At 43.6% G+C, this 22875-nt stretch overlaps 2 protein-coding genes across 18 annotated transcripts in view; one reads left to right on the top strand and one right to left on the bottom strand.

The window, feature by feature from the left end:
• Nucleotides 1-9213, bottom strand: part of LOC139753845 (retinol-binding protein pinta-like) — a 76122-nt gene extending 66909 nt beyond the window's left edge. For 5 of the 15 annotated variants that reach the window (XM_071670767.1, XM_071670765.1, XM_071670770.1 and 2 more), the window contains exons 1-3: nt 6478-6501; nt 5533-5709; nt 4570-4729 (exon numbers count right to left, since the gene is read on the bottom strand). In XM_071670767.1, coding sequence (XP_071526868.1) covers nt 4570-4729; nt 5533-5709; nt 6478-6484 — 344 coding nt within the window. In that variant the 5' untranslated portion in view covers nt 6485-6501. Of the gene's footprint in view, nt 1-4569; nt 4730-5532; nt 5710-6477; nt 6502-8860; nt 8979-9057 lie in introns of those variants that run through there. The other 10 variants (XM_071670776.1, XM_071670778.1, XM_071670777.1 and 7 more) reach the window with 5 other exon arrangements.
• Nucleotides 1-22875, top strand: part of LOC139753844 (uncharacterized) — a 126539-nt gene that overhangs the window by 89311 nt on the left and 14353 nt on the right. For 2 of the 3 annotated variants that reach the window (XM_071670760.1, XM_071670761.1), the window contains 4 exons: nt 14783-14933; nt 16090-16197; nt 17077-17177; nt 18837-18980. In XM_071670760.1, the coding sequence (XP_071526861.1) occupies nt 14799-14933; nt 16090-16197; nt 17077-17177; nt 18837-18980 (488 nt within the window). In that variant the 5' untranslated portion in view covers nt 14783-14798. Of the gene's footprint in view, nt 1-13342; nt 13482-14782; nt 14934-16089; nt 16198-17076; nt 17178-18836; nt 18981-22875 lie in introns of those variants that run through there. The other variant, XM_071670762.1, reaches the window with a different exon arrangement.

Here is a 22875-nt window from a genome sequence, read left to right as displayed (position 1 = left end):
TTTATCACAAGTTATATTGATAAGCGAGATGATTAACTGCAACATTAATTTACTATTTTTACATACACTTCTTTATTTAGGATAGGATACGAAGATAATTACATTATGGGTTCTGTAATCTGCATGTGAGATGCACTAGAATTATATATATATATATATATATATATATATATATATATTTTTTTTTTTTTTTTTTTTATACTTTGTCGCTGTCTCCCGCGTTTGCGAGGTAGCGCAAGGAAACAGACGAAAGAAATGGCCCACCCCCCCCCCATACACATGTATATACATACGTCCACACACGCAAATATACATACCTACACAGCTTTCCATGGTTTACCCCAGACGCTTCACATGCCTTGATTCAATCCACTGACAGCACGTCAGCCCCGGTATACCACATCGCTCCAATTCACTCTATTCCTTGCCCTCCTTTCACCCTCCTGCATGTTCAGGCCCCGATCACACAAAATCTTTTTCACTCCATCTTTCCACCTCCAATTTGGTCTCCCTCTTCTCCTTGTTCCCTCCACCTCCGACACATATATCCTCTTGGTCAATCTTTCCTCACTCATCCTCTCCATGTGCCCAAACCACTTCAAAACACCCTCTTCTGCTCTCTCAACCACGCTCTTTTTATTTCCACACATCTCTCTTACCCTTACGTTACTCACTCGATCAAACCACCTCACACCACACATTGTCCTCAAACATCTCATTTCCAGTACATCCATCCTCCTGCGCACAACTCTATCCATAGCCCACGCCTCGCAACCATACAACATTGTTGGAACCACTATTCCTTCAAACATACCCATTTTTGCTTTCCAAGATAACGTTCTCGACTTCCACACATTCTTCAATGCTCCCAGAATTTTCGCCCCCTCCCCCACCCACTGATTCACTTCTGCTTCCATGGTTCCATCCGCTGCCAAATCCACTCCCAGATATCTAAAACACTTCGCTTCCTCCAGTTTTTCTCCATTCAAACTTACCTCCCAATTGACTTGACCCTCAACCCTACTGTACCTAATAACCTTGCTCTTATTCACATTTACTCTCAGCTTTCTTCTTTCACACACTTTACCAAATTCAGTCACCAGCTTCTGCAGTTTCTCACCCGATTCAGCTACCAGCGCTGTATCATCAGCGAACAACAACTGACTCACTTTCCAAGGTCTCTCATCCACAACAGAGTGCATACTTGCCCCTCTTTCCAAGACTCTTGCATTCACCTCCCTAACAACCCCATCCATAAAGACATATATATGAAGACATATATATATATATATATATATATATATATATATATATATATATATATATATATATATATTTTTTATTATACTTTGTCGCTGTCTCCCTTGTTTGCGAGGTAGCGCAAGGAAACAGACGAAAGAAATGGCCCAACCCCCCCCCCCCCATACACATGTATATACATACGTCCACACACGAAAATATACATACCTACACAGATTTCCATGGTTTACCCCAGACGCTTCACATGCCTTGCTTCAATCCACTGACAGCACGTCAACCCCGGTATACCACATCGCTCCAATTCACTCTATTCCTTGCCCTCCTTTCACCCTCCTGCATGTTCAGGCCCCGATCACACAAAATCTTTTTCACTCCATCTTTCCACCTCCAATTTGGTCTCCCTCTTCTCCTCGTTCCCTCCACCTCCGACACATATATCCTCTTAGTCAATCTTTCCTCACTCATTCTCTCCATGTGCCCAAACCACTTCAAAACACCCTCTTCTGCTCTCTCAACCACGCTCTTTTTATTTCCACACATCTCTCTTACCCTTACGTTACTCACTCGATCAAACCACCTCACACCACACATTGTCCTCAAACATCTCATTTCCAGCACATCCATCCTCCTGCGCACAACTCTATCCATAGCCCACGCCTCGCAACCATACAACATTGTTGGAACCACTATTCCTTCAAACATACCCATTTTTGCTTTCCGAGATAATGTTCTCGACTTCCACACATTCTTCAAGGCCCCCAGAATTTTCGCCCCCTCCCCCACCCTATGATCCACTTCTGCTTCCATGGTTCCATCCGCTGCCAGATCCACTCCCAGATATCTAAAACACTTCACTTCCTCCAGTTTTTCTCTATTCAAACTCACCTCCCAATTGACTTGACCCTCAACCCTACTGTACCTAATAACCTTGCTCTTATTCACATTTACTCTTAACTTTCTTCTTCCACACACTTTACCAAACTCAGTCACCAGCTTCTGCAGTTTCTCACATGAATCAGCCACCAGCGCTGTATCATCAGCGAACAACAACTGACTCACTTCCCAAGCTCTCTCATCCCCAACAGACTTCATACTTGCCCCTCTTTCCAAAACTCTTGCATTTACCTCCCTAACAACCCCATCCATAAACAAATTAAACAACCATGGAGACATCACACACCCCTGCCACAAACCTACATTCACTGAGAACCAATCACTTTCCTCTCTTCCTACACGTACACATGCCTTACATCCTCGATAAAAACTTTTCACTGCTTCTAACAACTTTCCTCCCACACCATATATTCTTAATACCTTCCACTGAGCATCTCTATCAACTCTATCATATGCCTTCTCCAGATCCATAAATGCTACATACAAATCCATTTGCTTTTCTAAGTATTTCTCACATACATTCTTCAAAGCAAACACCTGATCCACACATCCTCTACCACTTCTGAAACCACACTGCTCTTCCCCAATCTGATGCTCTGTACATGCCTTCACCCTCTCAATCAATACCCTCCCATATAATTTACCAGGAATACTCAACAAACTTATACCTCTGTAATTTGAGCACCTACTCTTATCCCCTTTGCCTTTGTACAATGGCACTATGCACGCATTCCGCCAATCCTCAGGCACCTCACCATGAGTCATACATACATTAAATAACCTTACCAACCAGTCAACAATACAGTCACCCCCTTTTTTAATAAATTCCACTGCAATACCATCCAAACCTGCTGCCTTGCCGGCTTTCATCTTCCGCAAAGCTTTCACTACCTCTTCTCTGTTTACCAAATCATTTTCCCTAACCCTCTCACTTTGCACACCACCTCGACCAAAACACCCTTTATCTGCCACTCTATATATATACATATATATATATATATATATATATATATATATATATATATATATATATATATATATATATATATATATATATATATGTGAAAGAAGAAAGTTAAGAGTAAATGTGAATAAGAGCAAGGTTATTAGGTACAGTAGGGTTGAGGGTCAAGTCAACTGGGAGGTAAGTTTGAATGGAGAAAAACTGGAGGAAGTAAAGTGTTTTAGATATCTGGGAGTGGATCTGGCAGCGGATGAACCATGGAAGCGGAAGTGGATCATAGGGTGGGGGAGGGGCGAAAATTCTGGGAGCCTTGAAGAATGTGTGGAAGTCGAGAACATTATCTCGGAAAGCAAAAATGGGTATGTTTGAAGGAATAGTGGTTCCAACAATGTTGTATGGTTGCGAGGCGTGGGCTATGGATAGAGTTGTGCGCAGGAGGATGGATGTGCTGGAAATGAGATGTTTGAGGACAATGTGTGGTGTGAGGTGGTTTGATCGAGTAAGTAACGTAAGGGTAAGAGAGATGTGTGGAAATAAAAAGAGCGTGGTTGAGAGAGCAGAAGAGGGTGTTTTGAAATGGTTTGGGCACATGGAGAGAATGAGTGAGGAAAGATTGACCAAGAGGATATATGTGTCGGAGGTGGAGGGAACGGGAAGTGGGAGACCAAATTAGAGGTGGAAAGATGGAGTGAAAAAGATTTTGTGTGATCGGGGCCTGAACATGCAGGAGGGTGAAAGGAGGGCAAGGAATAGAGTGAATTGGATCAATGTGGTATACCGGGGTTGACGTGCTGTCAGTGGATTGAATCAGGGCATGTGAAGCGTCTGGGGTAAACCATGGAAAGCTGTGTAGGTATGTATATTTGCGTGTGTGGACGTATGTATATACATGCGTATGGGGGTGGGTTGGGCCATTTCGTTCGTCTGTTTCCTTGCGCTACCTCGCAAACGCGGGAGACAGCGACAAATATATATATATATATATATATATATATATATATATATATATATATATATATATATATATATATATATAATGTAGAGAAAAACTCGCATAATCATTTATATAAAAAGTTACTATCACTGAAACTTTTGAATAAAATTTACATACAGATTATCTTATATACAATCATGAACAAGATAGTAATCAGGCAAGCTAAATGAAGATACTGGAAAAATATTCATAAAAATTCGGGCTTTTGGATTTGGAACATCAAAAAGTATAGGGTTTATATCATGCAGAATATCAATGAGCTATCGGATTTATATCAAACAGATTATCAAATTATCTTGGCTTTATATGAATTACTGAGAACTTAAGCAACGGACACGCCTGCAAATCTTTTACGTTAAATACTTCGATTAATTCCAACAGGGGAAGTTTTCCAGCAAAGAGCTTTTAAGACTGGAGCAGAGACTTGAAGAGAAGTAAAAACAAGATTTTTCCTTACCCGAGCTCGAGAATGGAGCGCAGCTTCTTGTCTTGCGGGTCACGGTTCTTGTACCATTCCGGGCAGAGGGTCTTGCATGTGTAGTACATGTCCAGCTTCTCCTTAGTCCGCTCCAGGGAGAACTTACACCCTCGGAGGAACCTTAGGATCGTCCAGTCATCTGTGGGTAAGGAAGGCTACCATCACGCAAGTGTGTCAACTAGAGAACCTCACTCTTCCATAACCTATCACACACTTTCGTTTTCACCTCTCGCCTCCCTAAACCCAATCTCTCTCTTTATCTCTCCCCTTCTTCTCCCTACCCTTTTAATCTTGAAGAATTTTATCATCCTCCCTTTCTCCTATACTCCCCTTAATAAGGGTGGGGGAACTCCTTGCGAATTCTGGACTTCTGATATTTTTCAGTGACAGAACTACTGCTGGAACCCTGCAACCCATTACCTCCATAGTCCACACAGAAATTAGCCGTGCAATGTACGTCCTACACTGGGATACGGAAACGTGTAGGGATAACGAATGGTAGGAGGACATACCTTTCCCCTTACAGCTTACGAAATTATGGTGGTGACGGATATTTTCTTGATCTGGCTGAGGTGTAATGCTGGAGGATTATCTCTCTACCTGAAGGTCTGTCTACCTGTCCTGGTTGAGGTAGAGTGTTGGAGGATTATCTCTTCTTTTATTGGAGTCTCACCTGTGCTGTTTAAGATGCTGTGTTGAAGAATCACCTGTCCTTTTGTAGGCCTACCTGAACTGTTAAAGGTAATATGTTGGGGGCTCACCTGTCCTGTTTAAGATAATGGGTTGGAGGCTCATCAGTCCTGACTGAGGGAGACATACGGCACTTATGTGCCCTTGGTGATACATAACATTCATCTGCCCTAAGGTGACACATAGCGCCCACTCCACCTATCCTGGGTAAGCCCTGACACTCACCTGTCCTGGGTGAGACCCGACACTCACCTGTCCTGGCCTTGATGTGAGGCTGGTGTTTGAGCCAGTCCCTAATGTGTTCGATGTCCTGGGCTCGTCTCTCTGGGTCCTCGTTGATCTCCTCCTTGGCCCGCTGCTGCAGCTCCTCGCTCAGTGTACACACGTACTCACCGCCGCCCATTGTCCCTCTGCAGCTCGACGCTTGCGCTGTGAAACGGGAGCAGGGTAAGTAGGATGACATGACGTACCTAACCAACACTATATAGACAATTATAACCGAAAACTGCTGGGATTGAAGCATGTTCCTGACATACGTCCTTCCCATACGTTATCCAGGAATGTAATTGGCTAATTTATATTATACAAATTTCAATGGTTTAAGCATTATCTATTCCATTAAGGGATGCACGTCGCAGTTCCCTTGGCAGATAAGTGTATATTTTTTTTATCCTCAGACACTCAGCATTTACTTATCTGTTATCAGTAATTCGATTCTTATCTGCAAGATCAACTTCATAGAGTATCACAGACCTGCTGTCTTTGACATCAGTTTACATACAGAAGGGCTGGGAGGTTATTTCTTCACATTACGGGAAATTCCATCAACAATTTATTTTCCAAACAGAGCGGAGTCCTACAGACACGTACTACCTCATCCTCCAAGCCTTATATACAATGTCTACTGAATAGTGAATAAGATCTAACATCATGCGTCAGTTGTCATCGCCTTCAAACTCCTGACCACAACGGTGTAACCTTTTCAAGGGCGACGGGAAGATCATTAACTATGACGATATGACTTTAAGGTATGGTGGCATGCCTGACCTTTTCACGTGACCCCCTAAGGGTCACAGTAAAGTGTTACATAACTAAGGTCATACCGCCATGCCCTCGGGTCTGTTACATCAGGCTTTCAGCATCTCAACCACTCATTCTGTATTTTGAGTCAGACTGTGATCAGTCGCCCATACTCACCTTTCATCAACTATGTGGTCTATGTTTGGAGTCTGTGTCGTCTTGAAAAGCCCTCAGTCAAGGACACGTCTAATAACTTTACTCTTTTTTATACCATGAGTCTTATTCCCAAAGTGATGCACTATAATGCACAAATTACTCATTTCTACACCTCATCTCTCTCTCTCTCTCTCTCTCTCTCTCTCTCTCTCTCTATATATATATATATATATATATATATATATATATATATATATAATATAATATATAATATATATACATAATCACATAAACTTTATGGTTTGCTTTTTCTCATAAAAATATGAAAATAAAGGAAACATAAATGAAAGTTGTTACCTTTGAAAAGAGGAAAAAAAATGAAATTGATATGAAAGAATGCTATTATTCAACATAATTTTCATTTTTATTAATCATCATTTTTTTTTACGTTGGAGGCTCCAGTGATAGAAAAAGTCCACATCAAGACTGGGAATTAATTGACATACAGAATAATAACAGAGGAAAAGAAGAGACAAGGGGAAAGCATTTACGAATTTTGGAGGAAGTGAAAAAATCTCTTTCAAAATGTGCCAAGTCATAGTTACAGAGCATCGAGGTGTAGTGAAAGAAACAAGTTATCAAAACGTCCCATCCTTGAGTTGCCAACGGCTACACAGTAATCGTGTGACGCAGCAGCCTACCGGGTACTGCGTGGTCTATCTAGCGGTGGGGGCATACAAGCAGCCAGCTCTCGGGAGCCAAAACCAAAGTAAAACCTGCAGAAGAGGGAAAGTGGAGCAAAATTGCGGCGTAGAGCAAACGGGTGAAGATTTGAAGTTAGCCTGGGAGAGTTTTACGAGTCGGACCGCTTTCGACTCGAATCTATCGAGTTAGGATGCAAAGCTAGAACCACCGCAAATGTGAGAGCAGTACTCCATACAAGGACGGATCAATTCTTTGTATTAACTCAACAACTGTTCGGAAGAATTTTATCATAAGGACTTCATATAAGAGGTATCCATTCACCAGATCACCGGCTTCCTGCTGACACAAAGAAGGAATAGGAGCACATAGCGTCTCACCCGGCCTCGGCGATGTCTAAACAAGAACTGAAGGTAGAGGGACCGACATGGTCGTACACACACATGGGAACCCCATGGAACGAATGAATTTCGAGAAGCAATCGTGTATGACAGACCCAAGGACGGTGTTCCCAGGGTAAAACTCCCTCACTGTCATCCTTACTGATCATTAGTAACATTATCTAATGCCTCACCTACTCTACAACTCCCACGTCTTTCATGACTAGGAATGAATTTGCAGCGTTCAGGTCTCAGAGAATGAACATTCCTCATTCCTTCATTAACCTCTCATCACCTCTAACTCACGTGAACATAGCAAGTCATCCTCACTAACATATGTTCGTTTACAGCTCAAAAGAACATGCAACTGTCTTAGGAATTTCCACTCTTTTCCATCATAGTCTGTCTTTTATCACCTCACTTCACTCATTTCAGATACTGCCCTATAGTGACATTATACAACCCAGACACCATCCTCTACACTTTGAATTCAAAGCTACTCTCCAATACTGACTGCTGTTTACTCCCGAAAAATTCACCCTGAAACATTATGAGATGCTCATGATTGGAGATTGTCTAGGACACACACACACACACACACACACACACACACACAATTACATTTAGAAAACGTCTCTATTTACTTTTTTTTTTTCATTCGCATTCTCAGTACCAATAATTGATACATATATTTCCTCTTTCTCAAGAAGTTTTCCCACGTTTTGGGCGAGTAAAAATCTAATCACTTTTTTCCCTATATTCCTCACTAGAGGCTGAATAATATTCGACTGTCACAATTCTACTTTCCATACTGACTGATAGAAGAAGTTTCATTCAAAAAATTCTTCCAGAAAGTGTCACTATTTTCACCTTAAATGAACCACTCTGACAATCATCAGATACGTCACTAATTTCATGCCATCAAACACACTTGCCATGTTTTCAGCTGCAGTTTCCGTGCAATCCCCATCTTGTGCACCTTAATGAAAGCACCACCTGGCATCGCAGATGGACTGAACCAACCAATGGTTTCCGTCTACCGCAGTAAGTTTAATATCCCTCATAAATACGTTACGATAAACTGGTAATACCGAACCAAAGTCCAAGACTGGCTAGCAGGCTGTGGCTCCCAGAAGACTCGTTAGCTTACCGTGAATTCGAATCGCACTTGCATGTACAAAGCGTTAAGATACGACCCAACGCGAGAGACTGACCTACATCTAGAGTGTAAATTCTGAGAGAAACAGTTGACTACTGAGGTGCGTGAGGATGACCAGGTCTCGGTGAGGAGAGAGAGAGAGAGAGGGACAGGAGGGACTCACCTGTTGCTAGTGACAGACTCCGTCAGAGTGAACTGTGGCATCAGCTGATACTCTCGCTAGCCACAGCCGCCTCCTAACCACACCACCCTCCCCCTCCCTCTTCCGTTACACAATGTACCATTTATCCTCCACACCCCAGCACATGGGGTTCATCCTGACAACCGCCTAAATAGCATCAAAAATTTCCTTTCGTTTACCTCAAGGCTCGAAGTCACTTCACTTAAGGTCCCTCAATGTACCTCATCGGCCAAGATCTGTTTATATCAAAGGGATGCCACGACCTGCATGAGCCGGTGACGATGGGATGTGCCAGCGGACGATGTGGTGTGACACGGGCAACAGTGTGGTGAGATAACGATCAGATAAGCGTTATCGGGGCTCTCCTCCGAGGTGGTGTGTCAGGTGCAGAGGGGCTCTGTTGCCTCCAAGGCTGGCATCCAATCAACTTCTGAACACGCCACCGCACTCTCCTCCCGGAGTGCACACACACACACACACACACACACACACACACACACACACACACACACACACCAACGCACTCTCCTCCCGCACATATACACACACCAACGCACTCTCCTCCCGCACATACACACACACCAACGCACTCTTCTCCTGCACATACACACACACACACACCAACGCACTCTCCTCCCACACACACACCAACGCACTCTCCTCCAGCACATACACACACACCAACGCACTCTTCTCCCGCACATACACACACACCAACGCACTCTTCTCCCGCACATACACACACACCAACGCACTCTCCCGCACATACACACACACCAACGCACTCTCCTCCAGCACATACACACCAACGCACTCTCCTCCCGCACATACACACACACCAACGCACTCTCCTCCCGCACACACACACCAACACACTCTCCTCCCGCACATACACACATACCAACGCACTCTCCTCACGCACATACACACACATACCAACGCACTCTCCTCACGCACATACACACACACCCACCAACGCACTCTCCCGCACACACACCAACGCACTCTCCTCCCGCACACACACACCAACGCACTCTCCTCCCGCACACACACACCAACACACTCTCCACCCGCACATACACACATACCAACGCACTCTCCTCCCGCACATACACACACACCCACCAACGCACTCTCCTCCCGCGCACACACACACACACACACCAACGCACTCTTCTCCCATACACCCAGTGAGGATGATCACGGAGCCTCCTGTGTTTATTCTCCTAACATTCGTAGCTTCCACTCTGCTCATCTTGTATCTCACGGAAAACTGACACAAATGAAGTTCTCCTGGCTACCTCCGACCCATCGGTGCGAGACATCAATGTCTTGCATCGATCCATCGGTGCGAGACACCAATGTCTTGCATCGGGGGGGTAGACAAAGTCTGCTGCTCCCAGGATTAAAAGGGATCTTTGATACACATTCTGAGACTCCCATGCCGGAGCTATCAGCCACTCTCCCACTGTCAATCGTCCAAGACAGTGTGTATTATCTAAGGTCGGTCAGCTCTAACACAAACACACGCCACGCATGATGAAGCACGTTTCGATTCTTTTATGCTGAATATCGATAAATGAACGAATCAATAAGATACAGCCAATGAATAGATAGATAAATAGATATATACATATTTATTTATTCATTTATCATACTTGATCGCCGTTTCCCGCATCAGCGAGGTAAGTGTGTGTGTGTGTGTGTGTGTGTGTGTGTGTGTGTGTGCGTGATTAATATTACAGGGAGAAAGTATTACATTCGTGTTGCCCCGTCTCTTAGCCTTGTATATAACCTTTGCACCAAGTCTTTACACATTACATGTATGCACAAACACATACACCCTAGTCTAAGCCAGGTACCCATTTATCGACCAACGCCAAGGTAAGGATAAATACCTGGGTTGGGTGTAGGCCGACGACCACGACCAGGATTCGAACCCATGCAGACCCGACCCGGGCTTCCTGGTCGGCAATGGTTACCACTAAACCACGAAGGCCCGTTTGTAATGTATGTGCACAGCTTCCCCAAACACCACTAGAGACTGGGCATTATATGGGATACGAATTGGAAAGATCACGAAGCACGAAAATGGAAAAATCATGATAAAACATGAGTGATGCTGATCAAAGATTTTACACATTTATCTGGCATGACCATGTGACGTGCTTGTAAGAGATGTGGGATGGCTTGGGCGAACTGATATCATGAACACCAACTGATGATACGAAGGCCAAGGAGAAGGTAGAAACGCAGCTAAACGATGGCCAACTGATTTACATTCCTCTTTTAACATTACGTTCTTGCCACCTCCACACCATGAATCCTCCGTTCGTACAAACCTAACCAGTGAAGCATCATCTACCAGAGGAGGAGAAATCCTCCCCGGCGGTATGCTCTCAACGATTCTCCCGTGAGGGGAAAGACGACCCTAGTCAACATATATTCACTGCCAAGACCCCCATCCACCTCGCAGTACAGAGGAAAAATAGGAAACATGTGAAGGTCATCTACAAGTCACGTTGAGTCTACTGATTCGTGTGACTTAGAGACAAAGTGGTGAGGACTGGGAGTAGGTTGATGTGGTTGGATGGCTTATCAGATAGCGAGAGGCAGACTGGAGGTTACCACTGATAAATGGTGCTCGTCGAGGATCGCTGTATATGTAGCTGTGCCAGCCACGTTCTCCTGCTGCAGTGCAAGCAACCTTCCAGCAAGCACAGAGGCAGGCAAGCTATGCAAGCGGGCATTATGGAGGTTTCCGGTGGAAAAAAAAAAAAATTGCAAGCCAGATTTAAGCAAGTCAGACGAGAGAAAGATTTGGTCATCGAAACGCACTCGATCCTGAGCCAAAACACACTCAAGTCCAGATGCACGCGAGGGTTCAAACGCACGCACTCGTGACTCGAAATGTTATCATTAAGCATTGAGTTAATCTAAGGCAGGAACAATTGTCCCGTGTTGCTTGTATCATTGTATTCGTGTTTTTAGTCTCTATCGTCTGTATATATACTTGAAGTATACACAAATTACGGGAGTATGTGATAGAGTGTAAGAAAGTAAACTCTAGATTCATATGGGTAAAACTGAAAGTGGATGGAAAGAGATGGGTGATTATTGGTGCTTATGCACCTTGGCATGAGAAGAAAGATCATGAGAGGCAAGTGTTTTAGGAGCAGCTGAGTGAGTCTGTTAGTAGTTTTGATGCACGAGACCGAGTTATAGTGATGGGTGATTTGAATGCAAAGGTGAGTTATGTGGCAATTGAGGGAATAATTGGTGTATATGGGGTGTTCAGTGTTGCGAATGGAAATAGCGGAGAGCTTGTAGATTTATGTGCTGAAAAAGGACTGGTGATTGGGAATACCTGGTTTAAAAAGAGAGATATACATATGTATACGTATGTAAGTAGGAGAGATGGCCATTTCATGTGTGGCGGGGTGGCGACGAGAATGAATAAAGGCAGCAAGTATGAATTATGTACATGTGTATATATGTATATTTCTGTGTATATATATATATGCATATATGTTGAAATGTATAGGTATGTATATGTGTGTGTGTGGACGTGCATGTATATACATGTGTATGTGGGTGGGATGGGCCATTCTTTCGTCTGTTTCCTTGCGCTACCTCGCTAACGCGGGAGACAGCGGCAAAGTACAATAAATAAATATAAATGATATATATATATATATATATATATATATATATATATATATATATATATATATATATATATATATATATATATATATATATATATATATATATATATATATATATATATATATATATATATATGGCTTGACTAGGGCATTCAGTGCCCTTGCTGAGAATCTTCGCTAACATGAGCGGAGGATTCTTCAGAGTTGAACTTCCTAAGCAGAATCCTGGCGTTGTCCATGACTTCCCTCTAGGCCTTGCAGCCACAATTACTCTAATTTCACTCGTATACACGTTTAATTGTCGTCCTTTTAAGTCCTCTTCAAACCACCGTCACCTGCGGGTGGACGAGCTTCCCATTCACAGACACTTAGCGAGAAAATCATCTGCTCCAATTTGCCCTCACCATCTTGACTCATGCCTCAAGCATTTTGCGATTACGTTGTACGACTTCAGGTAGCACTGTGGATACAATCTAACCTCAAATAGTAGACTTAGTCAGTCATGAGAGTCATATTCTACGTCGCCTGTTATTTAAGGCAAGCAGAAATCCGCAGAAGCAGGAGGACGAGAGACCAGACCAGGGACCCCAAACACCACCATCATTATGCAAGACATGCAACAGTATGCAACGTTCGGAGAGGAAAAAGAAGACACAAAGTTCCCCCTGGCTTACAGAATCTCTTGCACGAACCCTCTGTCGGCCTTAGCACACCTACCCTTATCTTCCGTCCCACCTCTGTTCCTTCCGTCGTCCCACTTTCCTATTCCTTTCCCATTTCCCTTCCTCCTACTGGTTCCTCTCCGGCTCTCTGTCCCTCTGAACGCAAGCGCGGCCCAGCAGCAGCAGCAGCAGCGGCGAGAGGAAGTGCAGTGGAGGGAGTCAGTCAGTGCTGGGGACTCCACCCGCACCTTTGACCCCCACCGCTCCACACAGGTACGTTCGCTCGTCGGGATCTTCACAGCTGCTGTGTCGCTCCTTCCCTTATGCTCCTTCGCCTGCTCGGGTGGGACTTCGAACGCTGACCGCGTCTAGTGCCACATTTAGCTTGAATTATAGTAAAGAAAATCTGACGGAAGGCTGAAATTTATGCCGTTTTCCTAGCTAGTTATGTTGCTGTTGTATCTCCACTTAATTTTACTAATATTCGACGAGTCATAAGAGATAAGGTTTTACAAAATGTGTTCTGGTGAAATGGATTATCTCGTTATCAATTATTAAGAAAAATACTACTAATATCCTATGATCCTGTAACGATTTCTGTAATGATTTTAGTAAAGGTTGAACACAATAGTGAGTCGCGCTGTTTTCTGACTGTACGCCTTCATAATTCTGTAAATAACTATTTCTAGTTCTGTGGGTCATTTACGAAAGAAACGCTGAGAACTAAACATTTTTCTGTTCAATTTGCTTGCATGAAACAGGTAAATATATATATACAAGCGAGTCATGGCGCGTGTGTTTGTCTGCATATCTAGTTCACAAGTGTCTTTGATCCACACACGTATCCCTGGCCCGAATCACACTTCAGTGATACAAGTGTTCGCTTGATCTCTTTTTGACATCACCAATCTGCCGCGGAAAGCAGAAGGTCATGAATGTATATTTGACCTGCATATGTTTGCTCACTTTTCCACACCTTAGCACCGAGTACTTCAATGCTTTTTCTAGACCAGTTCCTGATATCTTTCGAGGGTGTTGATGTGGGGCTCTGGAAACCACAATTTTTGTGGTGTATCCTATGGAGTGATTAATCGTTGTTTTGATCATTTATTCTGCGATTATTCCTGATAATATATTTGTGAAAATACCCCAAGATGAAGTCTGTAAGGGTAGACAAAGTATGGGAGACACTCCGCTTGGTCATATTTCTGTACCAGAGCAACAAAAGAGATATACACTAATGATGATAACGGTACATAGTAACGATAATATTAATCGTTTGAATATGATCATAATCATGGTACTGATCAATGATGTCGGCCATACCAACATATGACACAAAAGAGTAAAACACGGGTTTTTAGACTCCCAGATTATGTAGAGATTATCTCTCAAACTCGTTGCTCCCTCCTCACCGTCTCTCTACTGATTGCCCCACCCTCGCCTCTCTCAGCGTCTCCCAGTCTCTGCTGTTCATTCTCCTCCCAGCTCCCCACTTCTTGTTCACTCACCGTCTCCCTCCCCACCTCTACTGTTCCCTCTAAACCATCACCCATACCTCTCTTGCTCGGCAGGAGAATCCCAGGAAGCATGGAGGAAGAAGTAGACGCCCAGTCTGGGGCGTCCGGAAGCTCCCTGGAGGAGATAACCCTCGTCTCCATCAGGGTGGGATGGTTCTACTTCAACCCGGTCTCCAAGCGGGGCCGAGTTCTCCACCTAGTCCAGGTGTGGTGTTGACCAACACGCCCCTCTCCCTCACAAGAGGGGAGGGAGGTGTCATCTGTATGTGCCATGCTACGTATACTCGCGTAATGTACTCTCTCAGTGGCCTGACGAACACCTCCAACGTGTTATTGACTGACTTATCACACTCCTCAATACTGGTGTCAGCCTTCACCAAGGCTACCCTCCAATATCACCATCATACCAACCTCCGCGCAGGTCACCCTCCAACATCCCCTTACTATCAGCCTTTACAAAGGTCGTCCTCCAACATCACCCTGCCCTCAGCCTGTGTACACACAAGTCAACCACCATCATACTCCTGTCGGACTCCTCTCACCTCCAACATTAACACCTGCAGATATACACCAATACTCGGGACTTCAGACTGTAAACGCAGTTTCCCCAACATTGCCAACAGACTACTGGATCCTGAGACAGTTTTTACCTTTCCTCTGACTGGCTCTGACGGACGCCTCCTGCCATCATCGTCCGTTCTCCTCTCTCATCTCATTTCACGTCGTTGTCTATCTTGTCTAAGTCTGACCCTCGTATCAATCATAGATAAAGATACATTCATGATTTTCTTTTTATCCACGTCTCTACATGATGTATTTTATTAACAAACACCTTCAAGTTAATCTCATTGTTTCATAATTTGTGTTTGTTGAGTGCGTGGCACTGTCTTGTGATGCTGTGGTAAGGGAAGCAAGTGTTTCCTGTGTTATTTTGGTGAAGGAGGCGAATGTTCCCTGTGTTGCTGTGGTGAGAGAAGCGAGTGTTCCTTGTGTTGCTGTGGTGAGGGAAGCGAGTTTGTACCGTGTGTTGCTGTGGTAAGTGAAGCGAATGTGTGTATCTTGTGTTGCTGTAGTAAGTGAAGCGAGTGTACCTCGTGTTGCTGTGGTAAGTGAAGAAAGAGTTCTTTGTGTTGCTATGGTGAGGGAAGCGAGTGCCCCATGTGCTGTAGCGGTGAGGGAAGCGAGTGTACCTTGTGTTGCTGTGGTAAGTGAAGAAAGAATTCCTTGTGTAGCTGTGGTGAAGGAAGAGTACCTTGTGTAGCTGTGGTGAAGGAAGAGTACCTTGTGTTGCTATGATGAAGGAAGCGAGTGTTCCTTGTGTTGCTGTACTGACGGAGGTGTTGCTCCCGCCCGACACACAGATGCTGGTGCTGCCGTTCATCCCCATCGTCGCCCTCATCAGCCAGAACTGTATCGCTATGTCCAACGCCCTCAGAAACCAGGCGGCAGTCAGCGTCGTCGCCGTCCAGGTGAGTTCCTCTCACCCTTCCTCCTCCTCCTACTACTACTTCTACTCGCCCATGTGGTTCTCTCACCCTCCCTCCTCATCCTGCTCCTCCTCTCCCATGTGGTTCTCTCACCCTCCCTCCTCATCCTGCTCCTCCTCTCCCATGTGGTTCACTCACCCTCCCTCTTCCTACTACTCTCCCATGTGGTTCACTCACCCTCCCTCTTCCTACTACTCTCCCATGCGGTTCTCTAACCCTCCCTCCTCATCCTCCTCCTCTCTCTCCCATGTGGTTCTCTCACCCTCCCTCTTCCTACTACTCGCCCATGTGGTTCTCTCACCCTCCCTCCTCATCCTGCTCCTCCTCTCCCATGTGGTTCTCTCACCCTCCCTCCTCATCCTGCTCCTCCTCTCCCATGTGGTTCACTCACCCCCCCCCCCCCTTGTTCCTACTACTCTCCCATGTGGTTCTCTATCCCTCCCTCCTCATCCTCCTCCTCTCTCTCCATGTGGTTCTCTCACCCTCCCTCTTCCTACTACTCTCCCATGTGGTTCTCTTACTCTCCTTTCTCCTCCTCTTCCTACTCTCCCACGTGGCTACTGAGGTCTATATCTTGGAGTAATATTCTCTTCAAGTCAGTGATTGCAGTGCATCGTCAGCAGTGAAGTCCGCTAGTCATCTGTGTCAATGTAGTCCTTCCGTCAGCAGAGCAGTGCCTACTATAACAGTGTCTGTATCACTGGCATGTCTCCTCCGTCAGGAGAGCAGTGCCTCCTCCATTAGTGTTTGTGTCATTGCACTTCCCATTAGCGGAGCAGTGACTCGTCTAGCAGTGTTTGTGTCACTACACTGTCCGTTAGCAGAGTAGTGCCTCTTCTAGCAGTATATGTGTCACTGCAGGTGCAGGACGCGGTGGAGATCGGGCAGTTGCTGAGGGCGCTACAGTTGGAACGTACAGAGGTCGGCTACTATATCCTGTCGAACGCCTCCAGCGCTCTCAGGTCAGTCATTGTCATTCAGTCATCAGTCACAGTCATCAGTCACAGTCATCAGTCACAGAATGTCAGGCTACAATTAACTGTGATTCATTGTCAATCATTATCAGTCATAGTAAGACAATAGGCACACTATATATATATATGTATATATATATATATATATATATATATATATATATATATATATATATATATATATATATATATATATATATATCCCTGGGGATAGGGGAGAAAGAATACTTCCCATGTATTCCCTGCGTGTCGTAGAAGGCGACTAAAAGGGGAGGGAGCGGGGGGGCTGGAAATCCTCCCCTCTTGTTTTTTTTTGCTTTTTTTCTTAATTTTCCAAAAGAAGGAACAGAGAAGGGGGCCAGGTGAGGATATTCCCTCAGAGGCCCAGTCCTCTGTTCTTAACGCTACCTTGCTAATGCGGGAAATGGCGAATAGTTTGAAAGAAAAAAAAAAAAAAAAAAAAAAATATATATATATATATATATATATATATATATATATATATATATATATATATATATATATATATAGATCCTTGTACACTACAAGATCCTTGAACACGACGGTACGACAATCCTTGAACACGACGGTACGACGATCCTTGAACACGACGGTACGACGATCCTTGAACACGACAGTACGCCGATCCTTGTACACGACGGTACGACGATCCTTGTACACGACAGTACGCCAATCCTTGAACACGACGGTACGACGATCCTTGTACACGACGGTACGACGATCCTTGTACACGACGGTACGACGATCCTTGTACACTACGGTACGACGATCCTTGAACACGACGGTACGACGATCCTTGTACACGACGGTACGACGATCCTTGTACACGACGGTACGACGATCCTTGTACACTACGGTACGACGATCCTTGAACACGACGGTACGCCGATCCTTGTACACGACGGTACGACGATCCTTGTACACTACGGTACGACGATCCTTGAACACGACAGTACGCCGATCCTTGAACACGACGGTACGACGATCCTTGTACACGACAGTACGCCAATCCTTGAACACGACGGTACGACGATCCTTGTACACTACGGTACGACGATCCTTGAACACGACGGTACGACAATCCTTGTACACGACGGTACGCCGATCCTTGAACACGACGGTACGACGATCCTTGTACACGACAGTATGCCGATCCTTGTACACGACGGTACGACGATCCTTGAACACGACGGTACGACGATCCTTGTACACGACAGTATGCCGATCCTTGTACACGACGGTACGACGATCCTTGTACACGACGGTACGCTGATCTTTGAACACGACGGTACGACGATCCTTGTACACGACGGTACGCTGATCTTTGAACACGACGGTACGACGATCCTTGAACACGACGGTACGCCTATCCTTGAACACGACGGTACGCCGATCCTTGAACACGACAGTACGACGATCCTTGAACACGACGGTACGACGATCCCTGTACACGACGGTACGCCGATCCTTGAACACGACGGTACGACGATCCTTGAACACGACGGTACGACGATCCTTGACCACCACAGTACCACCTTAGATCATGACGGTATACGATGACGACCCCTTTTGGGCACAACGATTATATCTTATCTTTAACCTGACCCCTCCCTCCCACATGGACAGGATGAACATCACGAACGTCTACGAACGAACGAACATGATCATCGAGAGCATGAGGCGCTGGCCCAGGGTCCACCGCTCGGACAAACCACGCACCAAAATCTTCAAGTCCCGGGTCAGGTTCCAGATTAGGCTGGAGGACTTCAGGTGGGTGGAAGATGATGAATTCTGAAAGTGAACTTGTGAAATAACTTTACCCGGAGAGGCTTTATTTCTCTCTTAAGAAAAGAAGACTAGTTTCTCTCTTACTTAAGAAATAGAGGATTATTTTCTCTCTTACTTAGGAAAAAGAGGATTATTTTCTCTCTTACTTAAGAAACTGAGGATCATTTTCTCTCTTACTTAAGAAAATGAGAATCATTTTCTCTCTTACTTAAGAAACAGAGGATCATTTTCTCTCTTACTTAAGAAAAAGAGGATCATTTTCTCTCTTACTTAGGAAAAAGAGGATTATTTTCTCTCTTACTTAAGAAAAAGAGAATCATTTTCTCTCTTACTTAAGAAACAGAGGATCGTTTTCTCTCTTACTTAAGAAACAGAGGATCATTTTCTCTCTTACTAAAGAAAAAGAGAATCATTTTCTTTCTTAAGATAAAGAGGATTACTTTCTCTCACTTAAAAGAAGAGGATTATTTTCTCTCTTACCAAGTACCTTACACTAAAAATAGTAACGGTGATTATTGCTTGTGCGTTATATTGATCGTGATTAATGATGGTGATGATCATGATGAATAAGATGGCCATGTTGACAACAATGATGATCATTGTGATTGTGATGGTTATGGACAATCGTGATGATGATTGTGGTAGTGATGATTTGATACTGATGATAATGATGATCATTATGATATTGAGCATGTGATCATGACTGTGATGGTAATAATTATGATGATGATGATGATGATGATGATGATGATGACCTATGATAATAAGGATGAAGGTGAGGATGATGCACAGGCAAAAGATTGTGAAGATGGCAATGACAGTGACAACGACATGACTTATGAACACGGAGCGGGACTAGCGGGGGGAGAGAGAGAGAGAGAGAGAGAGAGAGAGAGAGAGAGAGAGAGAGAGAGAGAGAGAGAGAGAGAGAGAGAGAGAGAGAGAGAGAGAGAGAGAGAGAGAGAGAGAGAGAGAGAGTACCCTACGCACGAACACATACGACAAGATTTCACTATACAAGGAAGAGGTTAGCGCGTAGCGCTCACCGTACATGTTGCGTGACGAATAATACTACTGTTCCTCTCTGCTGCCGCTACGCTCATTCCAGACTCATCGATCCTAGATTCATCTGGGATTGACTTCGACCATACATCAAGTTTTCTTTTTAATATGTCTGCAGTTATTCCATGCATGAATTTCTTATTTTTCCTGGTAATACGTTGATTAGCCTTCTAATGTCCTTTACTGGCTCTGGTATCGTTTTCCTTGATAAGCTGTTGGTATATTCCATGGTAAACTGAGACTTGATATCTCTTATTTCTTTCATGTTCAGAGGTTTTGTTCCTTCAATGTATCATGTATCGTTCTGTTATTTCTAGGCTGTAAATTTCCAGTTCTTGTAGCCTCTCACGATGGCTCGCATGTTCCATTCCCTCGATTTCGCTGGTGAAGTGTTTCTGAACTCTTCCCATAATGTTTCTTCCCATTTTTTTTTTTTTTTTTGGTTGGGGACCATCGAACACGAGAGTATTTACTTTTACTTCTTATGTATACATGAAACATTCTAATCAGCATTTTTAAGTCTCTTGTAATGAGAGTTCTCATTATCATACCACTCATTACTTGCCTCGATAGTTCTTGCTTCTGATTATGTTCTTTGAATGCAAGTTTCTCATTCACATATATATAATTTTTCTTATCTTTTTACTAATTACCTCAGGACTGATTTTTAATTATAGTCCTAGTTTTACCCAGGTTCTTTCTAAAGGCTCCTACAGCCCAGGGAAGCACTACTTCCAGGAACAGGGAAATAGAGACTCCCTAGGAGTGATGAGTTCTTTGATGAGTCTGTATTGTTGTTTATGGTACGGCCACACCAGAGGTGACTTTTCACTCACAGTATAACCTCGAGTAGACGGAGTCCAGCAACACCATTTTCATATTAACGATAATACATAAGTCCAAGTCGTCTCACTACATATCACTTTCCGTTAAAACTTCATACCATGCCATCAGGTAGCAGTTCATCTTTCCATGATTTATTTCCCTAACTTCATCATTCCTATATTCGAACTGGTTCACTGCTGACCGACATATTCTGTATATCTTATTTTGATCATGATTCTATCATTCTGCTGATTCTAGGTCTCCTCAGCAAAGCGCTTGGCTACATTTTCTTTCGCTTTACTGTCAATGTCTAACTTTATCAAGTTAATCGAGTCTGATAACGTTCCTTGGGTTACACGTCATAGAACATTTTCCTCAGAAGTGGATTTTCAGGGTAACTAAAATCTTTTTGGTGCATCTTCCTGTCTTCCACTTCAAAGTTTTGGTTCGCCACCCTTTATAGAAAAATCTTATGGTTATCAGCTGCCCCAACAGAATGGAGAGAATATATCGTCTCTCTTTGCTTACATTAAGTTTTCATAAAAGTTTTCGTGAGTTAATAATTAGGTTTTCGTAGCTTTTTTTTTTCTAATGAAAATTTAAGTTGGCCTTTGTTTATATTATTCTTGGTCTGATGTTCAAGTTTTTATTCTTTAAAACACTCTTTCGAAGACCTGTGTTGTATGAAATCAAGCTAACTGGGCTATACTGCTCTGATATTAGCACAGAACCTCCTTCGTCTATTCCTTGAGAAGATAGAAAAAGAAACCGAGAGAATAAGAGTGAACAAAGACGTAGGCCCATAACAATCCTCAGAGACCAATAGTATTATTCGATCTTTGGTTTGAACCCTGACCAGGTCACGCACATGAGACTTAATCTTCTTTACCTGCAGGTCGTAGTGATGAACAATGCCCAATCGTCATTGGACGAGAGATCCTCTTACACCAACCAATCAGAGCTAAGAAAGGACTTATGTACTGCAATCTGTCTTTTTTGCCTTTGTCACGGTAGAAAATTCGATTCAAAATATCTAACGAACTTCTGGTTTAGATTTCTAGCTAAATTCTTACTGCATGCTTCCTTTCCTTCAATGTCATATGAAGAAGTAACAGAATATGTATGATTACATAAATATGTAATGACAGGTACAACAACTTCTGATGTTTAGAATATAGTCTGATAACAGAAAAATACCAGTAACATTAGGTCTCAGATTTTCCCTAGGCTATTATAGCCGAAGACCCCCAATAGGACTGTATTGAATCAAGCGCTCGGATGTAAGCAGCCATTACGGCGTGCTAATCAAGAAGGATACAGTCAGGCTCTACCATACAGTAACACTGTAATATCCTTACACTGGTCCATCCATCCTGGGATTTTGCGATACGTTTCCCAGTATGATGTAGTTGTTCTTGTCGGCCTTTTTCATTCCAGTAGGCTCACTCCAGCAAGAGATATTTTCCTAGATATAAAAAAAGTCTTGGTCTTATTTCCATTCTTATTTCGTGGTCTAGAACAAACAAATATATATATATATATATATATATATATATATATATATATTGCTCTGTCGCTGTCTCCCGCATTTGCGAGGTAGCGCAAGGAAACAGACGAAAGAAATGGCCCCACCCACCCCCATACACATGTATATACATACACGTCCACACACTCAAATATACATACCTATACATCTCAATGTACACATATATATACACACACAAACATATACATATATACACATGTACATAATTCATACTGTCTGCCTTTATTTATTGCTCGAAGTTACACCGCGAGTAAAACGTCATATTTTGCGAGGTTATATCACTCATCGGAAGTACAGTCACGTCAAAGAACTTTACACTCCAAAGGAGTCTTACATTACTCTACTACTAGATGTAGCGTAGTATTGAGCTGCAGGATCCTTTAAAATTGTCCTGGATAACAACATGACTCCTCAAAAGAGGTCCTGAGGTAATGATGATAATAA

This window comes from Panulirus ornatus, chromosome 15, assembly GCF_036320965.1.
Source record: "Panulirus ornatus isolate Po-2019 chromosome 15, ASM3632096v1, whole genome shotgun sequence".
Lineage (NCBI taxonomy): Eukaryota > Metazoa > Arthropoda > Malacostraca > Decapoda > Palinuridae > Panulirus > Panulirus ornatus.
Note: the sequence above shows the minus strand (reverse complement) of the source record. Positions and strands in the feature narration are given on the sequence as shown.